At 37.5% G+C, this 21,643-nt stretch overlaps 1 protein-coding gene and 3 non-coding genes across 6 annotated transcripts in view; 3 read left to right on the plus strand and 1 right to left on the minus strand.

Annotated features, from left to right (window-relative positions):
• def8 (differentially expressed in FDCP 8 homolog) overlaps window positions 1-17,022 on the plus strand; it is a 33,960-nt gene extending 16,938 nt beyond the window's left edge. For all 3 annotated transcript variants that reach the window (XM_073853291.1, XM_055173396.2, XM_055173398.2), the window contains 9 exons: window positions 3,308-3,457; window positions 3,545-3,686; window positions 7,411-7,575; window positions 9,526-9,653; window positions 10,037-10,150; window positions 11,509-11,589; window positions 12,632-12,772; window positions 14,871-14,980; window positions 15,440-17,022. In XM_073853291.1, coding sequence (XP_073709392.1) covers window positions 3,308-3,457; window positions 3,545-3,686; window positions 7,411-7,575; window positions 9,526-9,653; window positions 10,037-10,150; window positions 11,509-11,589; window positions 12,632-12,772; window positions 14,871-14,980; window positions 15,440-15,524 — 1,116 coding nt within the window. In that variant the 3' untranslated portion in view covers window positions 15,525-17,022. The remainder of the gene's footprint in view (window positions 1-3,307; window positions 3,458-3,544; window positions 3,687-7,410; window positions 7,576-9,525; window positions 9,654-10,036; window positions 10,151-11,508; window positions 11,590-12,631; window positions 12,773-14,870; window positions 14,981-15,439) is intronic.
• A 3,214-nt stretch (window positions 17,023-20,236) lies between these two features.
• Window positions 20,237-20,308, plus strand: trnae-uuc (transfer RNA glutamic acid (anticodon UUC)). Its single transcript has one exon. It is a non-coding gene; the product is annotated as a tRNA-Glu (tRNA).
• Window positions 20,309-21,319: 1,011 nt separating this feature from the next.
• On the plus strand, window positions 21,320-21,391 carry trnae-uuc (transfer RNA glutamic acid (anticodon UUC)). Its single transcript has one exon. It is a non-coding gene; the product is annotated as a tRNA-Glu (tRNA).
• A 118-nt stretch (window positions 21,392-21,509) lies between these two features.
• On the minus strand, window positions 21,510-21,581 carry trnaw-cca (transfer RNA tryptophan (anticodon CCA)). Its single transcript has one exon. It is a non-coding gene; the product is annotated as a tRNA-Trp (tRNA).
• Window positions 21,582-21,643: the final 62 nt, after the last annotated feature.

Genomic DNA, 21,643 nt, shown 5'->3' on the forward strand with positions numbered 1-21,643 from the left:
ACCGAGTGGTTCGTGGTGTTCGTTGATGATTAAAAACAAATATATTGGCGCAATGTATGATGTCAATCCGTGTTATTTGCTATAGTGGAACTATTTTTTCAGATACCTCACAACCGCATATATACTTCCGCTCTATATTTGAGTCTGAAGCATGAATGAACGTAGTCCAACAAACTGTAATAAAATGGTAGCATACTTTCAAAATCAAGTTTATTTATAAAACTTACACCATCCAATATGTTTTTTTCATCGGCAGAACAATAAAGATGATATTTTGCAGAAACCCCAGTGCTCCGTCATGCAAGTCAACAGATCCGCACACTTTAAGAGCTAAAGCATATATATCCAATACAACAGTAATCCCCCATAACTCCGTGTGACATATTGATGTCTTGTGAAGCAAATCAATCAGTTTTTGCAAGAAACTGAACGTTATTTACAACACTATTAGCGTGAATGCCAAAGCAGGAAGCGTATTTTCCGTTTGAGGCGATCTTCCACTGGTGCAGTTTGGTGGCTGTTGGCTATGGATGTTGGTCTCTCTGCGCCACCTATAGAGTGGGAGCGTGAAGCGCACTTCCTGCTTGGCAAAAGCTCTGCATTAACGCTGTAAAATATTTATATATATATATATATTCGAATCTCAAAACTGAAAATCGAATGTCAACCCACGGAACGAATATTCGACTATTCTGGTCCAGCCCTACAAATATGGGAAAAATTTATTCTGAGAGAAACCGAGCGAAAAACAACAACCACATGTAAACAGTCCCTTTTCTGTTTCCCGGCGGCGGAGTGATATATCAGCGAGCAATAAGTCTTCCAGAGAAGTCAATGGAATTTTACAAAATGCCAAATAAAACACGACAGAAACTGTATTTCGCTACACAACTTGTTTTTAATCATCAACGAACACCACAAACCACTCGGTGAGTAGCACAGTTTTGAAAATGAACGTTAACTTCTTCCACCCTGAAGCTATTTTGGGGATTTTCACCTGGATTTGGCCTACCCAATTTCAAAAGCTTCCCATACCCACATGCAGAGGTTTACATACAAATGTTTGGTATCATTTTACAGGAAACCCTTTGAAATTACATAAAACACTGTTGAAAGTGCTAAACATGGTTGTATGTGATGTCAGTCCTCTAATAAACACAAAAATAAATAGGCGCTTTTTGATGTTTTTTTTCTAAAGTTTTTATTTAAAAGTGTATAACTCTGGCCCTGAGTGCCTCAGCTCCCTGCAGACAGTTTTGTTTGATTCCAGCAATTGCCAGCTTACAGAGGAAAAAAGATTTTTTTCTCTATCATAATCTATGCAAAAGTTATTTTACTCCAACTGATGGGAGGAATAATACCCTTTTTGTATACAATTTCTGCCTAAAAACATTTGAAGTGCTCCCATAACCACATACAGTGGAATAAATGCAATTGCTTTATATCATTTTAAAGAAAACCCTTTGAAGTTACATAAAAAGCTGCTGTTTGTGACAAATATTGTTATTTATGTGGTTTTTCATATGATGAAACACCAAATTTTCTTTTTATATGTTGTAAATACTGCCTCTGATAGTGTATAACTCTGGTTGTGGGTGCTCTAGCAGACTGCAGACAGTTCTGGTTGTTACCAGCAGCAGACAGTAAACACCCAAAAAAAGAATGATCTCTTTAGCATGTCGCATTCAAAAGTTATTTTCATTTTACTGAAGTGTCCGAAAATACATTTTTCATATAAATATTAATTTTTTGTTTTGGACATATAATAAATAACAAGGGATTATTCATGCACACAACCTAAGAAAATGCTGTGAATGGACTCATTCTTTAGAGTAGGACCTAAGAGAAAAGATGGTGTATCATTTGTGGCTATATGTGCTATCTGAGGCAGTCCACACTCAATTTTCCCATATGTTTACAAAAGACGATTTTTTACCTTATTATTCATTCAACTATTGTTGGATATGTGTTGATAATAGAACAAAAATAACGCAGTAGTCTTATTCCTGAGCATGAGAGCTTTCATTTGATATAAGACTTGCCCATGTTTGTCATATTTGAAAAATATGAAATATGTGAATATTAAATCATATAAAAAATTATGGGGGGGGTGATAGTGTAAATTAAGTGTAAATAACTTTCTTACAGTAAAAGATTTCTCAAAGTAATGCATATCTGGAGAAAGTAGAGAGTCTAAGCTTTCAAACAGTATCTCATATGTGTTACTGGGGTCCATGATGGACCATTAAAGATTAAAAGAATATTTTATTTGAGTCAAAATACGAAATTTTGTACCCGGGACTGGGTCCTCAGGGTTTAAGAGGTTAAGTGTTGTTTTAATGACATGTTTGTGCATGGCCATTGACTTCCATTCTGAAGCAGTCAAGAGACGCTTCTAAACGAGTCAAAAACTCAAGACACGACCCATTGTCAAAATTTCTGTGTCCATCACTGTAGTTCATCCAAAACAAACCAGAAATGAGACTCAAAGTGTTAAATACCGGAATTATCCTTTAACACATAATGCACAAAAATAAATTTTAAAAGAACTATTTGGTCTCTAAGTTACATTGTACAATTCCCACACACTCAGCTGTCTGATAATACATTTAGTTTTATTCTGTTTCAAGTTTTGGAGTTGTGTTTCCTTATGTTCAGTGTAAAGCCACAATATGTAAGATTTTTGGAATAAAATATCTTAAAACCACTTGCACAGGGTGATATATATCATGCGGTTGTGTACTAACATTATCCCAAAAGTTCCCAAGGATCTGTAAATTTGTGTTTTAAATAATGGCTCGTCCATTGTCACTGTCACATATCAATAAAGTAATATCCTCGCTATCCTTGATTTTTTTTCTTGTGAAAACTATGGCAACATAAGTGGACAAATTCGGATGTGGCGGTTATACAGCATCTAACACACAGCTATTGTGCCTCACAGCTAATTCATTTAGGATGGCATAAAATAATGTGACCAAACGTACAGATAATAAAACATTATTTAACTACCTCATTCATGAACATGATTAGCGAAGTCCATATGTCTCTGGATGATAAAAACAACATCTCGCATTGTTCCACTCTCCTACATAACGTCATTTACCTTTGCTATTGTTTTGAAAGTGTGACCTCTGGTCCTGAAGTTGATTAAAGGTTTCTATAAACTTCATGTTAGCTTCAGCATGCAGCAGCACTGGGAACATTTCTTTTATTATTTCAAATATTCCGAGCATTTTTTTTGTTGGTGGCATTTTGGTTATTTTCAGAGCCTTCACTAGAGTTTGTTGACCTTTGAACCTGGCAGGGTTCCTTTGTGGCATCTGATGTAGAGCAGCTGAAACAGGCCATTGAGGAGTGCAAGAGACTGATCCTGGAACTGCCGGAACATTCTGAGAAACAAAAGGACACGGTGGTCAAACTAATCCACCTCCGGCTCAAATTACAGGAGCTAAAGGTGAGAGACACAGGTAAAAGTTATCTGTGAGTTACCACAGAGCTGTTCTGTCAATGATATTTTACTGTTTGTGTTGGATTTCGAAAGGACCCAGAGGAAGATGAACCCAACTCGCAGGTTGTGTTAGAGCATCGCTTCTCAAAGGAGAAGAGCAAGAGTGTCAAACAGATGTGTGACAAGTGCAGCACCATAATATGGGGCCTCATTCAGACCTGGTACACCTGCACAGGTGAGATCAGTCTAAACTTATTATTTCAAGAGTTTGGTTCCAAAACAAGATAACACTGTTTTTAAATGTTTTGTCAAAACATGTTCATTATTATGTTTAGGGATGCACGAAATATCGGCCGACATATCTTTTCGGCCGATAACTGGTTATTTTTAATATTATCGGTTATCGGTCTGATAGCAAAATTAGGCCGATAAATGAAAGCCGATAAATGATGAATTATTTGGTTTGTTGAACCACTTCAGTTGCTCATTGCTGGCCATGTGGAGTTTTGATTGGTGCTTTCTCTGACATAGCACGAAGATGACACATGTTGCGGGGTTAAGAAAAGTATGCTAGTCTAGCGCAAAGACAAGATGTCTGCGGTCTGCGAGTTTTTCATTGTGAAAATAATATGAATATTTATCGTCCTATAGATATCGGTTATCGCCCCCCAAAATCAAAGAGTTATCGGTTATCCGCATCGGCCAAAATTTCCATATCGGTGCATCCCTAATTATGTTATCATGTTTTTATTTTGTTTTATTGTGCTACTTAGCTGCATTTTTTTAGTTATAAAGACGTATCCAAACAAACCAACTGAAGTTTAAATTGATATTAATTGGAATGCACAATCAAATCATTAGAATTTTGGAAAATTAAAAAAAGTGTTATCTCATTTTGGAACCAAACTTTTCATTTACTGTACACTATACAGGCCTACAGTATACTGCTCTGTAAACACCATGTGTTGTCCATTACCACAATCACTTTATATGAAAATACATTGATTATACTTCCAATGAAAGTCTACAGTGGGGCAAAAAAGTATTTAGTCAACCACCAACCGTGCAAGTTCTCCCACTCAAAAAGATGAGAGAGGCCTGCAACCTTCATCACAGGCACACCTCAACCATGAGAGACAAAATGAGGAAAAAAAATCCAGAAAATCACACCGTCTGACTCTCTAAGAACCTACTTGCAACTTACGGTGGAAAATAAGTATTTGGTCAATAACAAAAAAGCAAGATTTCTTTCTCTCACAGACCTGTAACTTCTTCTTTAAGAGGATCCTCTGTCCTCCACTTGTTACCTGTATTAATGGCACCTGTTTGAACTTGTTAGCAGTATAAAAGACACCTGTCCACAACCTAAAACAGTCAGAATGCAAACTCAACTATGGCCAAGACCAAAGAGCTGTCAAAGGACACCAGAAACAAAATTGTAGACCTGCACCAGTCTGGGAAGACTGAATCTGCAATAGGTAAGCAGCTTGGTGTGAAGAAATAAATTGTGAGAGCAATTATTAGAAAATGTAAGACATACAAGAACACTGATAATCTCCCTCGATCTGGGGCTCCACGCAAGATCTCATCCCGTAGGGTAAAATTATCACCAGAATGGTGAGCAAAAATCCCAGAACCACATGGGGGAACCTAGTGAATGACCTGCAGAGAGCTGGGACCAAAGTAACAAAGGCTACCATCAGTAACACACTATGCAGCCAGGGACTCAATTCCTGCAGTGCCAGATGTGTCCACCTGCTTAAGCCAGTACATGTCCGGACCTGTCTGAAGTTTGCTAGAGAGCATTTGGATGATCCAGAAGAAGATTAGGAGAATGTCATATGGTCAGATGAAACCAAAACATAACTTTTTGGTAGAAACTCAACTTCTTGTGTTTGGAGGAGAAAGAATGCTGAGTTGCATTCAAAGAACACCATACCTACTGTGAAGCATGGTGGTGGAAACCTCATGCTTTGGGGCTGTTTCTCTGCAAAGGGACCAGGACGACTGATCCGAGTTAAGGAAAGAATGAATGGGTCCATGTATCGTGAGATTTTGACTCAAAACCTCTTTTCGTCAGCAAGGGCATTGAAGATGAAACGTGGCTGGGTCTTTCAGTATGGCAGTGATCCCAAACATACCGCCCGGGCAAAGAAGGAGTGGTTTCGTAAGAATAATTTCAAGGTCCTGGAGTGGCCTAGCCAGTCTCCAGATCTCAACCCCATAGAAAATCTTTGGAGGGAGTTGAAAATCTGAGTTGCCCAGCAACAGCCCTAAAACATCACTGCTCTAGAGGAGATCTGCATGGAGGAATGGGCCAAACTACCAGCAACAGTGTGTAAAAACCTTGTGGAGACTTACAGAAAACGTTTGATCTCTGTCATTGCCAACGAAGGGTATATAACAAAGTATTGACATAAACTTTTGTTATTGACCAAATACTTATTTTTCACCATAATTTACAAATAAATTCTTTAAAAAATCAGACAATGTAATTTTCTGGATTTTTTTTCTCATTTTGTCTCTCATAGTTGACGTGTACCTTTGACAAAAATTACAGGCCTCTCTCATCTTTTTAAGTGTGAGAACTTGAACAATTGGTAGCTGACTAAATACTTTTTTGCCCCACTGTAAAGGTAAAGTTTGTTTTTCTTGCCGCACTTACATTAATTATATAGTCAAAGGCACAATATGTACATTTTTTAACATTCAATTGTACAAAACTACTAGCACATATTTCGTTCACATGTGTACTTACATTATCCCAAATGTATTTGAATTCAGAATTAGCAGTTTTAAAAAAGCCTACCACCCCTATTCATTGAGTCACCTGTCAATGTTTGTGTTTGTTATGTTTGGGTTATCCTCAGTTTCTGCTTTTGCTGCTACTTAAACTATAGTTGTGTTTAACTTTATGTGTGGCACCAGTGTTGGGAGAAACGCATTACAAAAGTTACTGTAATTTAATCCATTACTAATAACATTTTGGTAATATTACACCTGTTACAATCTTAGTAATGAGCATTATAACATTTCAACTCAACATTACCTGTTATTTTTATGTTTAAGAATTAACCAATACACAATACATTTTATGCAATTGTCATAAACGTTTCGTCAGTAAAGCCGGTTCCTTGATAAGTAGTAAATTGGCATCACCTGCTTTCAGATGGGGCAGCATTTACTACACAAAGCTGTAATTCACTAAAAAAGCTGGGGTGTACGATACGTTTGCGATAATGATGGCGAAATTCCCTTATTTTTTGTTGCCAACTGTCTCGTATTAGCTGGGACGTCTCGTATTTTTGGCTTAGTTATTGTTGTCCCATACAGGACCTTTTGCATCCTGTTTTTTGACTGCTACGCTGATCTAACCAGTTACTGATACAAAACCGAATTAAGCATTGCCACAGGAAACGCACAAGTTGAAAATCTGAACTTTGGCGGATATTAGAGAGCAATATTAGTTTGAATGTAAAATACAATTTCACCACTAGTTGGGGAAAATCCTACTTATTGTCCCTTTAACTAAATTTCTGTAACTAGACCATAGATAATGATCACTACAAATGACATGGGCTGTGTTATCAATATTTAAATTGGTGTTCAATCGTTTTTTCAAGTCTAAACAGTTTATAATAGTTATTAATAGTTATAATATGTGATAATATTACTTGATATTACTTTTACACTAAAACACCACATCTTTGCTAGTATTTACAACTGCCAGTGTTTCGAATGACGTTGCGAAATGACATTGTTCGTGGTGACGCAAGGAATTGTGGGTTATTTGCAGCAGCGAAGGTTACATCTCACGCATCATCCGGATTCCCGTGAAAGTCTTCTGACGTATGCAAGCCTTCGAATGCGACCTCCAGATGACACCGCGTACTGAAACGAGAAACAGCTAAGGGTATAAGATTGTAGTAAATTGTTTCTCTCTCTCTCTCTTATTGTAGGTTGTTATTACCGTTGCCATAGCAAATGTATGAATCTCATCACTAAACCATGTGTGAGGTCAAAGGTCAGCCACCAGTCTGAATATGAACTCAGCATCTGTCCTGAGGTTGGTCTGGACAAACAAGACTATAGGTGTGCAGAGTGCCGAACGCCTATTTCTCTAAGTAAGAGTGTTTCCAATTACATTGTTGATACTTATTATGTATATCTGTGCCAAATTATGACATAAACATTAGATACTTTTTCACTGAACTTTGTGTAATGTACATTGTTGTGTTGTGTAACTTGTTCTGTTGTGTTGTATAGGGATTGTTGTGTGATGTATAGACAGTTTCAGCAGTAACAACATAAACAAATGGCTTTTGTGGAACAAACGTATCTTCCGGTAAACTTCACAAAGAATCAATAACAACAGAGTCCTTTTACAGTAGTTTATTTCTGATAACACGCAAATTCAACAACACGTAGATTACATTAGTTCATATATCATAGCTAAAGTGTATCAAAAACTACACTTAGCTAACGTTACTGTGTAAAATGTGTACTATATTGGTCATTCTATGAAAATGGTGGCTTTCCTGTCCCAACCCCAACCACCAGGAAAAACACTTAAAATTGTCAGATAATGACACAAAATATATATTTTTTGTTTTAATTGAAATGTTTTATTATTAATAAAACATATGTAAGACAGTTATATTGCAAACCATTTTTTATATATATTGTAGAACACGGTCAGTACCATGAAATTGGCTTGTCCCTCGGGTCAGGAGTTATGGTTTAGTGACATGTTTTGAGTAAAAAAATATATTATTCTCCCCCTTTAAATGTCATAATATAAAGGGAAGTAGTACAGTTATTTAGTAGACTACTTAAAAAACTAAAATATCAACTAAAGATTATAAATAATTTACAGGGAATACATGTCTCCCAATTTCATGTTACTGGTGTTACAATTTATAAAAACCACCACTTTGAAAAAAATCTACATCCTTGCCAACTTCTTCCTACGTCAAACATTCATTGTAGGCATGGCTGTTTTGAAAAGCACATGGTGAGTGTGCACTCTCTCCTCATCTTTTAGCAATTTGATAAATAATTTGATAATTTCATGCGAGGACTTAAGATGTGTCACTGGTGTTACTACAGTTTATAGTAAGGGGAAAGGAAATGTTATTAATATAATTTTTCAGTTTGCATGATTAAGTGATTTATTTACAATTTAAGAAGTGTGGTTTGAGCTACTGTGGCCGTAATCTTAGATATGTCCTTGTGTCTGCAGATTTGTCACTGGTGTTATCGTCACTGGTGTTACTGTTGCTGGTTTCATAAGTAAGCATTTTAAGGATATCATCATTCAATTTTGATCACTCAGCCTCACTTATTTCTGATGTTACAACAAAAAACACAATGGTAGAAATAGTAAAAGGTCACACAATAGAATAGAACTTTACGCATGCCTGTTTAAAGTAAATTATTACTAATCAAGACAATTTCTTAATATTACATTAACTTTTTCTGTCTTTGATTATGTATGCAAATTAAATAGGCAAAATACATTCTGTGGGAAGCCTGAATTGTCATCTAAAAAATAGGTAACATCAGTGACAAAAAAAGCAGCACAAGCATTTTTTTAATGTAATGTAGCACAATTTTTTTATGTAATGTAGTAAAAATATAAAAATACATTAAGCTGTCATTTAAGTTGATTTATAATGTTAAGAGGTTAACTATTATCTGACTATAAGTTTTGGTAATAAGAGATAAAATAAAATAAAAGAATTACATTTTTAAAAGTTCAAAAAGCCACCATTTTCATAGAATGACCCATATAATGTATACAATGTTAAGATTGGCTGCCAAACCTCCCTTCACATAGCGGTGATCCATAATCATGTCTCCCCTCGTCTATGGAAACTAAAACATTTGTTATTTTCGACAAGGTATTTGTTCCAGAGTTCAGTTTAGTAACTAGTCAGACCATTTAACAGAGACCGGAAGTTAATTTCAGCCCAGAAGAGTTACCGCAATAATGCATGTTTGTCCAATTAAACCATCTATACTGTTATTTTGTGTTGGGTGTGTTGCGTAATGAATACTGTTGTGTTGTGTAGGAGGTGTTCCCAGTGAGGCGAGGCAGTGTGATTATACAGGTCAGTATTATTGTACCAGCTGTCACTGGAATGACACAGCCATTATTCCAGCCCGAGTTATACACAACTGGGAGTTTGAGCCCCGCAAGGTAAAATACAACCAACACACTCTAGGGGGCGGTTTCCCGGACAGGGATTAGACTAGTCCTAGACTAAAAAAAAAATTAAGAGCTGTCCAAACTGAAAACAGCTTGCACTGACATATCTTAAAATACATCAGTAGTTTTGTTTTGCCTCAAAATGCACACAAGTAATGTTTTTAGAAAGGCATGTTTGTTAAAACTAGTTATTTTTCTAGTTAAACTAAGGCCTAGTCTCGCTTAAGCTAATCTCTGTCTGGGAAACCACCACCCCTTTATTGTTTTATACAGACTCTTTGTGAAATAACTGTGTGTTTTTATATTCATTGTTGATCTTATCATGACTTGCTCAATCTCTAAAGTGACTTTCTCTGCTTGTTTTGTGTTTTGAGGTCTGTCGTTCATCTATGCGTTATTTGGCTCTGATGATCTCCAGACCTGTGCTCAGATTAAGAGAGATAAACCCTCTGCTCTTTAACTTTGTAGAAGAACTGGTGGAGATCAGAGTAAGTGTTAACGAATATTGATGTTCACTTTAAGCAGTTAGTTTGGTTATTATAAATGTACTGTTCAGAGTACCAGTTTTACCTTTCCAAAACTGTCCATACAAACATTTTCGAAAAACTCATCAGTTTAAAATGTTTAAAAATATTTAATGCTGTTGGTGTGCTTGAACGTGAGGTACAGAAACTGGCGTCTGTATTTTTTGGGAACAACATGAAGTTGAGTAAATCATGACAGAAATATCCGTTTTGGGTTTTAAATAAATTTTCATTGTCATCAGATTTGAGTTATGATGATTTAAGTGGTGTCTTATCAACTGTTATTTGTTAATGTTTTGTGCTGACAGAAAGTGACATTGTTTGTTATTTTTCCCAATTTCGTAAGAAACTAATCGAAATAGACCGGTTTCTCAATAGTGAATGATGAAACATTACTTCTGTCACACTGCTATGTATTTTACTCAGCAGCTTCTTTTTTCTAAGACATATTCATTTATTTACTAAAATAAATTAAAAAAGATGGAAACGCTTATACATTTTTTTAACGATTTATTTTTAATTTTAAGTTTCTGGTCCTGAAGATCTACCCTGCATCCTAATTTGACTACTAACCAACCCAAATAGTATTCAAAGTTAGAATTAGTATGTCCTAAATTGTATTTTGTTGAAACGAGTATCTAAGTTCCCAGATGGTCTACTTTTTAAGGTGAAAATACAAAGACACTGATATTACCCACAACTCACCATAAGAGGGCGGAGTTTAGCTGCGCTACACAGAATTGACAAATTAAATAAATAAATGATGCGTCGCTGAATCAATAAATTAAAACAGAGTTAATATCACCTGACAAATAGTGAATAAAGAATGCTTAAATGCAAAGATGAGTTGTATTTTGATGTACTTTTGTTTGACATTAGTATGTCCCAATGTGTGCATACTGTGTTGTTCTGCACTCAAAAGTAGTTACTTTTCCAACACAATTGCAGTACTTACTATTAGGGCGTAGTATAAGTAGTTCAGCTCCAACCCTAATCAGACACACCTGCATGTCATTTCCAAGTAATCCTGAAAACCTTTATTAGAATTTTTTTCAATTTATTTCGGGACAATGGCCCTCCAGGACCACGATTGTCCAACCCCATATTAGATGCTTACCATGATAGCTCATTTCCAAAATATGTTGCTTTAACATTTCTAATAAACTAATGCTTGAGTTCATCAATATTGTCCCTTAGTCAAGAATGGGTATTGTTCAATTATAAAACAATTTGATCCGCTTCAAATGTTGACTAGTGTATATATTACATAATAGGAAAATAATCGAATGGAATTGATCTTTATGATATTTCTGACACTATAGAAGTTACGTCAGGACATCTTATTAATGAAGCCATATTTCATCACCTGTAAGGAGGCCATGGAAGCTCGACTGCTGCTGCATGTGAGTTTGTAAATTATTCTTCAGTCATACACCCAGACCTTATTTTTGGTCATTACTGTAACTTATTCACACTAATTATTACAGGTCATCCCCAAAAATACTGCCAACATTTAGTATGGAGCTGTAATGTTGTACTTATATGATACATTTACTATTTCGGTCAACTGCTCTATCCCATATCCAGACAGTTTAGTGAATTTTAGCTTTACACAAGCTAAAGGTTTGAAACTGTTAAATTAAGGAAATGTCTAAGCTGTGTTTGAAATACATTCACGGTGCATTCACACGGGGGTGAAATTGTTAATGCTTGATTGCTTGTCTGAAGCGTGTCTAACAGCCAATCACAGAGGCCACAACACATGCTCCGGTCGTCCTTAAACGTAATTGGCTGGCTTTTTTGCATAAGGTGATCTGATTGGCTGACGCATGTGTTGCTGCTTGAAAAGTTGAGAAACTTCTGCCACGAGCAACGGATCCACAATTTAGTTCGGCAACGCTTGACATCACCTATTAAAAGTGATTGGAGTCAGAGTCGATGGTGTAGTGGGCAGCGCTCCGACATGTGATGCTTTTGCACTTTCGGCGACCCAAGTTCGATTCCCGGCTTGTGGTCATTTGCGATCCCATACCCCTCTCTCCTCTCTGTACTTTCCTGTCCTCTCCTTAATCACTTTAAAATAAAAGGCAAAAATGGTCAAAAAAATATAACTTTAAAAGTGTATGGGAAGCGTTAACGCTTATGCCCCGTGTGAACGTACCATTAGTCATTTGTCCCGTTGCCTTGCTGCCCAATCAGACAGTGACTTTTACAGGCAGTGTTTTTGCTCGATGGTACCTCTGGAAACACAGACAGGCTTCACAGGCAGTGTGACAAAAGATATTTGAAATGTAAACAAAGTGCTTTGGTTATAAACACTAAGATTTTTCAAAACTACAATCCTAGTTTCTCAAATGTTTAGGTGATAAAAAGGAACGTATTTTCTGTGGAGTTTAATATTCTTACTATTTTGTCATGTGCCATATGGATGCGGTTATGTCACAGCTTCAGGATCGCCAGCACTTTGTGGAGAATGATGACATGTACAGCTTACAGGACCTGATTGATACCTCCAGTGGGCGTCTCAGCTGCTCCCTTACTGAGATTCATACTACCTTTGCCAAACATATTAAACTGGACTGTGAGGTGAGAAACACAAACTTAAGTTGATTGGGAAAATGAAGTGAAATATGAAATAAATAAAAGTGATGAATTAAAGGCCAATACTATTATAGTCTTAAACACACTGTTAAATATTTGGAGACGGTTTAGTGCTAGTGTTTAGTGTCCATTAAAACACAGGAGAAAATTCAACTTGCTGTTAGTTTAATGCTGCAATTCAGTGCAGTTAATAATAAAGAAAAACTATTAAAATTGGCCACAGATATTTTCTGCCATTTATTTAATGAGTTTATCAATTTAAGCAAGTCCAGTATCTCTTACCAGACCAGCAGCCCCACTGAAGCAATGCTGAGCAGCACAAGCAGTAGATATTAAATTGATGACAACTCACCACTTCCCTTTTGTACTCGAAGCTCTGTTCAATTCTATTACATGCTTGTATTTGGCTTTTATTTCCTTAATCTATTGCTATTTTATACATTAACATCAGAGGAATGTGGGCGCCTCCTGCTAATGTCTTTAAGATTTTAAAACACAATGTTCGGTAATGCTTCTTTAAAACATATCCATATAAATTTCTTAATTTTTTTATGGAATTCATCACAATTAACTTATTAATTGTGACATTATGTAATACATTGATTATATCTCAATGCCAGGGATTTTCAAATTGTGGGATCATGTGGGTAGCTTTGCTGTTGTGGTTAATGACACACACACACCAAAAAAAAACAGTTTAGTCCAGTTAATGACTAGCAATGACTTTGATATGATATATACCATAACTTATTTAGATGTTTCAATTAAACTTACATTTTATTAATAAAATGGCTATGAAAATTAAAACTACTTATTATAAACACTATAGAAAAATGTGTTTTTGTCTCATATTTCCATTTAAAAATATGTTGCTGGGTCCCCAGATAGATAATACCTGTTTGAGTGGGTCTCAAAATACCTGTACAGGAATACAAAAGAGTTATGTGACTACATTAAAAAAGAGGGAATAATTAAGTAATAAATGACATAGGCCGTTTCTCAATCTGAAAGCTGCAGCCTTCGCGGAGATCGCATATGCAGGCTAGGCATGGGCCGATTACTGGTTTCAAGGTATACCAAGGTTTTAAAGAGTCAAGGTTTCAAAACCACTTACATTTTTATGTGATTCCGTTTTTAAGGAATAAGCTGTGTTTACACAAAATTAAGTTAAATAATTAAGTCATGTAATTTATTTAAAGTTTGCATTTAATATTATTAATATTAATACATTTAAATTTAAGTTTAATGCTGACCCCAAGCGCCAACAGCAGGTATAACACAATATTCTCATTCAATATTCTTACTAACGATTAAGCTTGTGCTGAATGTGCTGCTAAGTCTATTTGTCATGATTCTTGTATTGCTTTATTCTAGTCTTGAGGCAGAATCATGATAGACTCATGTTTTGTGTGCCTGCACGTGGCCTTTTGTTGGGCTGCGTGCTTGCGTGCCTTGTCGCTTTGTCCCCGCTCCCTTGTATCCTCTTAGTTGTTTGATCATTGTCCGCTGTCCCCCTCATTGGTTCTCCCTATTTAAAGTCCTTGTGCCGCCGCTGCCTCAGCCGTCTCTGCTGCCGGCTGCAAAACTGGGGCGAGGTAGCGACAGACTTCCAGGAAACAAAGGAGGCAGGCATGGGACTTTAAATGGGGAGAACTAATGGGGGGTACAGGTGACAATGATTAAACAGTTAAGACAAGAGGATACAAGGGAGCGGGGATAAAGTGACGAGACACGCAAGCACGCAGCCCAACAAAAGGCCACGTGCAGGCACACAAAACATGAGTCTATCATGATTCTGCCTCAAGACTAGAATAAAGCAATACAAGAGGGCAGAATCATGACACTATTAAGACCAGGATAAAATAATAAGGGATTCACACAGCACAAGGTTTGACAGACTATACTAGGGTTCACGCTTAACTTAAAATGTAATTTTCATACAGTAGAATGCACTCTTTAAAATGAGCAAGCTCTTAATGTTAAGATTCCCTGTAGAGTTAGCAAGTTTATTTTATTTTCAATTATAATCAAGTCTTATGTTTTCAGCATCTTTTACTCTGTCTCTTTCTCTCTGTGCCATTAGAAATGCCAGGCCAAAGGCTACATGTGTGAACTATGTAAAGAGGGTGATATTCTCTTTCCATTCGACAGCCATACATCTGTCTGTTGTGACTGCTCTTCTGTTTTCCATAGGTCAGCATCACATCACACGTACATTATACTGCTGCTTTACATTTTGTTTTACGCTTATTTCCTTTGAAATAGATAAGGAATAATTGACGACGGGCCATTGAATAATTGGAAAATAATGCACACCCAAGGTGGCACAATACAAAGAGGAGAACATTTACACTGCGGGTGTGCATTATTTTCAAATAATTTAAAGGATTGGAGAAAATTATTCCTCTTATAACACGGTTACTACAAAAATTGCTTTGGTGGTTATTTTAAGACATTTGACATGTTAGCTGTTTACAGAAAAATAATCAACACCCATGGAACATTTCTCAACCAATCAGAATAAAGCATTCAACAGCCCCCTTCATATAATAAAGTCTAAACCATACCAGCTGTCAAACATTAACACTGTCACTGAAAGATAAGTATTGTGCATTTTTGTGATTACCGGTAACTGTGTGTTTTTTTTTCCAGGGATTGTTACTATGATAACTCTACTAAATGTCCACGCTGTGTGAGAATCCTAGAACGCAAACACGAGGAGTCTCTGAACCCATAGATCAGACTGCTTAATGGACAGGACAAAAAACCCACATCTACACACACAGCCTCATCTACAGTTTATTTGTACTTTACCTTTGAATCATTAGGTCAAGATCTTACAGTATAAAAATACTGCAAATGAACACTAAGCTTTTTATTTATTTTCTTATTATACTTCATATTTTGGGAAATTGATACAAATTTCCCTAGAAAGCACTGTGGTAGACTGTAGAACATAATGTGCTCTTATTTTATAAAATTAACTTTTAACAGTATTATGTATGTGTGTAGATTAGAACAACGGCCGCAGTTATGATTGTATGTCCAAAGTTTCAGTATCCTTCTCTGTAATCGGCAAGTGTCCCGAAACTATCTGTTGTAAAATAACATGTGCTACTAAATGCCAGTTTATTGTATTTGTAACTGTTAAACACAATTCTTGACTGAAATACAAAAGCCATTACATAAAGCATGAAAAAAAACAAATATCATCACAATAGTTTGGTTGTTTGGTTTTGTTTCGCTCCTCAAGCCAGAAGAAAAGGATTCATTTCAGCCTGCAGCTTTTGATTGGAACAAACATAAGGGAGGCGGGCTTGTGTAAACTGTATCCTATCTCATTTCTACTCTTTAAATAACTTACCTATACTTGAGAGGCCAGTTTGTTTTCTATAAAAACATAAAAGGTGCTCTCACGTGTATAGAATTAGAAATCCTGACCCCTCCGACTTCAACAGCTGACATACCAAGTTACCGCACTGCACCATTGTATTGAAGGTGAAGCGTTTGTATACTTACAGTAGGTTTGGTCGTTCTCTACAGAGATGTTCAGTCCGGTAAGGAGCCGATGGACAGATTTGTTTACCTCTAACCTGAAGGTCTAGATAACTGCTTGAGTGATGCATCACGGATGGACAACCCTTGGGACAACACGACCCGTTCGTCACGTTTCTCATGAGCCGTAAAGAGGTTGAATCTTCCCAGAGATCGCACCTGTTTTCTTCATGTAATATTAATGTGGTTTTCAGTCTTTGCGTAAAAAAGTTTAATACAGTACACAGGGATTGAGTCCAGAGGCTATGTTTTTATGGATGTTAATAGAGAAGAGGCTTCAGTGAGCAGAATAAACCGCTTTTGTGAGGAAATAGCGAATCATTGAATCGACAGCCATTCATTAATCTTTATCATGTTTAACATTGAAAAATACTTTTGCTGGGAACGTTTTTTTAGTGTTCACTGTGATTAAAATGCTGTTTTTTAAGCGATGGCAGATAAGGTACCGTATTTCCACAAGTAAAGTGTGTACAATATTATGTGACATGTGAATATTATCTAAAATCAACAAAAAATGTGTTTCCTTCCTCTGGCTTTCAGGTTTGACTATTAAAATAAGATTTTAATTGTGATTAATATGCATGTCATGTGTCCTTGTGATGCTGAAACAGACAATTGAATAATTTATGTTTATAGTACTGTATATTGTTTGATGAAAATAAAACAATGTTATAATTACATTTTTAGTTACTAACATCACTGGTATGTATGCAGTAATGATGTTTTTTAAAAAAACAGATTAACATCTAATCTTTTCATGAGGGGCAAGAAACTGAAATGTAAACTGTGACAAACTGTTGTAACACTTTGAACGCCTGCCTCACATCATCCAAAAGGTAGATTAGCAGACGTTAATATCTTCCAGTAATAGATTGTCTTTTTTATGCTACATTCACTTGGAGTGTCAATGCTTATCATTTGTTTTAAATATGTGACTTCATGCATTTCATTACCGAACTGAATTGCAGGGGGCCCCACAAGATGGCGACCGGTGAGGTGGTGGTTATGATAAGCTGAGGAGTAAAGTTTGTTCCTTCACCTCAAATAATTTATTATTGATTGTTTTTTGCCGGTTGGTCATTTAAATGTAGGACTCAAAAATTCGGTTATTAAACCATTCAGTTGTTGTCACCTTTTCAACTGTACAATTCAGTCATCAGATGGTTTAAAAACAGAAAGAGAGGGGGGTTAAAGGAAAAACACTAATGAAGATGACAAGCAAAAATTATCAAGGGCACCTTCATGGTAATGGAGTTCAAATGCATTCATATGCAATGCAAGAAAGCACTGTTCAACCGGATTTGACCCCCAACACCCCTAATCGAAGAAAAGTGAACATGAGCAATCTCTCTCTGAAATTCAAGAAAACATTGTACGATGCTAGGGTGACCACCTGCTAATAAGCCCAAGGGGGGACAAGGGGTGTGTTTCTGAGGGACAATGTGTGACACTCCCTGGCCCGGCGGTGCACCCGACCCATGGGCCGACTTATTGATAGTGGTTTACCCATTTCTAGCACATACCACCTTACACTGCAAAGAACTTATTTTCTAGAATAAAAATTATTGTATTTTTGTCTTGTTTTCAGTAAAAATATCTAAAAATTCTTAAATGAAGATGCTTTTTCTTGATGAGCAAAACGACCCAAGAAAATAAGTCTAGTTTTTAGACCAAAAATATCAAATTTAAGTGATATTTTCTCGGGTCGTTTTGCTCCTAAAGTAAAAGCATCTTCATTTAAGAATTTTTAGATATTTTTACTGAAAACAAGACAAAAATACCAAGACCACAGACCATTTTTTTCTTGAAAATAATTTTTTGCAGTGTACAAGGCATATTTATAATGCCCTATTCCCCTAAACATGTGTAATTGCTGATGTATGCTCATGAATAGGCCAACCAATGTGTATTTTTTTTTTAAATAAAGATTCATAATATTTTGAACATTCAATGAATTGACAGATGCACTTTCACTTACGATTTACTTTAGCTATTTATTTTATTTTTCATTATAATTTATTCATTTTCAATAAATTATAATATAAAATTATAGAATTAACAGGAATTGAAGTTGCTCAACAACACAGAAACAGTTAAAAAAAGTCTTAACTCACAACTCCAGAGGTTCACGGAACGAGAAGAGGGAGGAAGGATGGTGAACTTGCATGTTAGTAAAGGCAGGCGCAGGAAAAAAAAACTGTTCAGTGTTCTGGAGACATCTTTAGGACTTTCAGCCACAAATATTTATTTTCCCGCGCAAAACCGAGGTGAAGGGGTAAGGGGTAAGACAGAGAAATGAGACGCACCCTCAGTCTCTTTCTCCATATTTCGAATTGGAAAGCGCGCATTTAAAAGGGATGCACGTGCGTGGCTGCGTGCAGACTGCACTGTCATGACAACAACGAGAAAGGTTGACAACAACCTAGTCAGCAGTTCAGCTGAGGGGCAACAGTAGCGTGCGAGTAGCGAGTGGCAAGCGAGCCTGAACTATCTAGTAATCTTCGTTTGGCTGCCTGGGGCTCAAGGATATAGAGGGACCAACTTTTTTTAAGCAAGCATTGATTAGCAATTGATTCAATTGATTCAAAGCTTCAAAAATCTTTGTTTCTCCCATCACTAATTACTAGGTGTGACGAGACACTTAATCAGAATAAGTAAACACATTACAGCCTTTGTAATAAAAGCCAGCATTATATCAAATGCCTGAAGGTGCCGCTAAAGGAACCGGCTTCTATATTTTCACTTTGGAAGCTTTAATCCATTAAAATCTTTAATATTTGTCCAATTCTTTGCATTAGAAATGATAAAGCCACTGTTATTTTTGAGCAAGAAGATGCAGACATTAAACCATGGAAACTCCGAGTGAGGGTTTAATCTGCTGAGACACTTCACATCTGACCAACAGACATCACAACGCGTGTCATAAACGGTAAAGACAGAAACTTAACTTCATGCTAATATTAGGACAGTGGACGTTTCTTAAACAGAAAGCTGCAGCCTCCGGAGGTCGCATATGCAGGATGCGTCATTGAGACTGGTTTATTTCAGTCAGGGCTCTCAAGTTTTACCAAAAGTTTGGAGTGAGATTACATCGGTCAGGGGAGGGGGTGTTTGCGACAGCAAACCCTTGGCCCCACCCAATTCTCACAGTGGTAACAGTTTAATTTTACCTAATGTTTTGTAAACGAATCGTTGATGAGCCCCATTGACTTCCATAGTATTTTATTTCCTAATATAGAAGTTAATGGGGCTCATTAATGCCAAACAGTGCTAAGGTGGACAAACATGGGTGACACATAGATCTGTTCGATTGAGCAGTGCAGTGTAGACGCGCTACCGTTGCACCACAAGATCTAACACAATCGGGCTGGCACCTGTTCTGGCTGCGTAAACCCAGCTGATTGGATCATCCTAGCAAACCGTTTCCAGCAGACGACTCCTAAGGTGCAAGTTGTCCTTGTTGTACACGTTTGATGCTTATACATGCAAAGAAAGATAGGAATCCTTTCTGGCTTGCTTCAAAAATTGGGGGGCTTGCAACTCCACTCTTTTATTAAGGGAAAAGTGTTGGATTCCTGCAGATGGAACAGTGGAAGGAAATTGATTTCTGACATATCACTGTCTATTCTCAATTTTTTCCTCAGTGTCGCAAAGAGGGAAGGAACAATTCCTTAACACCAAACAGTGCTAAGGTGGACAAACATGGGGTGACACAGATCTGTCCGATTGAGCAGTGCAGCCAGAACAACCGGCTTGCCGACACTCGGGTGGCCCAGAATAACCGCTCACCAAAATCTCAAGTCACAAAAGGACAACGTTCTGAAAGCAAAACGCCAGGAAGGCCTGAAATTGCCACTCTCTCCACCTCCAAAACACTGTTTGTCAGACGAGTTCTCCCATATGGTCTAGCGGTTAGGATTCCTGGTTTTCACCCAGGCGGCCCGGGTTCGACTCCCGGTATGGGAAGCCGTGACCTTTTGCATCTCTTCCAGATTGAAATACCTCGCTGCTTTGTGGGGTTGATGTGTTGAGTCAAGTGGGTAAAAAAATCCTCCTCTCTCCCAATATTTGCCTTTTTTGAGCTCACGCAAATTATAAAGTGGCGGAAACTGATTCATGACAAATTACTGTATTTCCTCATTGGTTACCTCGCCTGTACGAAGATGGAAAAATTCTTAATGACTCAGTGGTGCTAAAGTGGACATTCATGCGGTGACCTACTGATCTGTCTGATAATTAGTGAGGTCAAAGGGATTGGCCGGCTCACACTCAGGTTGCCCACAACACCCATTCTCCAAAAGCTTATGTCTCTATAGTACAGCGCTACAATCCTTGCGAGACTTCATAACTGCAACAAACAACCACTGATCCCAACGTGATGTGAACACGCAACCTTCTGATCTGGAGTCAGACGCGCTACCGTTGCGCCACGATCTAACACAACCGGGCTGGCACCTGATCTGGCTCCGTAGACCCAGCTGATTGGATCATCCCTGCAAACCGTTTCCAGCAGACGACTCCTAAGATGCAAGTTGTCCTTGTTGTACACGTTTGATGCTTATACATGCAAAGAAAGATAGGAATCCTTTCTGGCTTGCTTCAAAAATTGGGGGGCTTGCGACTCCACTCTTTTATTATGGGAAAGGTGTTGGACTCTTGCAGATGGAACAGTAGAAGGAAATTGATTTCTGACATATCACTGTCTATTCTCAATTTTTTCCTCAGCGCCGCAAAGAGGGAAGGAACAATTCCTTAACATCAAACAGTGCTAAGGTGGACAAAAACATGGGGTGACACAGATCTGTCCGATTGAGCAGTGCAGCCAGAACAACCGGCTTGCAGACACTCGGGTGGCCCAGAATAACCGCTCACCAAAATCTCAAGTCACAAAAGGACAACGTTCTGAAAGCAAAACGCCAGGAAGGCCTGAAATTGCCACTCTCTCCACCTCCAAAACACTGTTTGTTAAATGTGTTGTCCCATATGGTCTAGCGGTTAGGATTCCTGGTTTTCACCCAGGCGGCCTGGGTTCGACTCCCGGTATGGTAAGCAGTGGCCTTTTGCATCTCTTCCAGATTGAAATACCTCGCCATTCTCCAAAAGCTTATGTCTCTATAGTACAGCGCTACAATCCTTGCGAGACTTCATAACTGCAACAAACAACCACTGATCCCGACGTGATTTGAACACGCAACCTTCTGATCTGGAGTCAGACGCGCTACCGTTGCGCCACGAGATCTAACGCAACCGGGCTGGCACCTGATCTGGCTCCGTAGACCCAGCTGATTGGATCATCCCTGC

Source organism: Misgurnus anguillicaudatus, chromosome 15 (assembly GCF_027580225.2).
Source record: "Misgurnus anguillicaudatus chromosome 15, ASM2758022v2, whole genome shotgun sequence".
In the NCBI taxonomy this organism is placed as follows: Eukaryota; Metazoa; Chordata; class Actinopteri; order Cypriniformes; family Cobitidae; genus Misgurnus; species Misgurnus anguillicaudatus.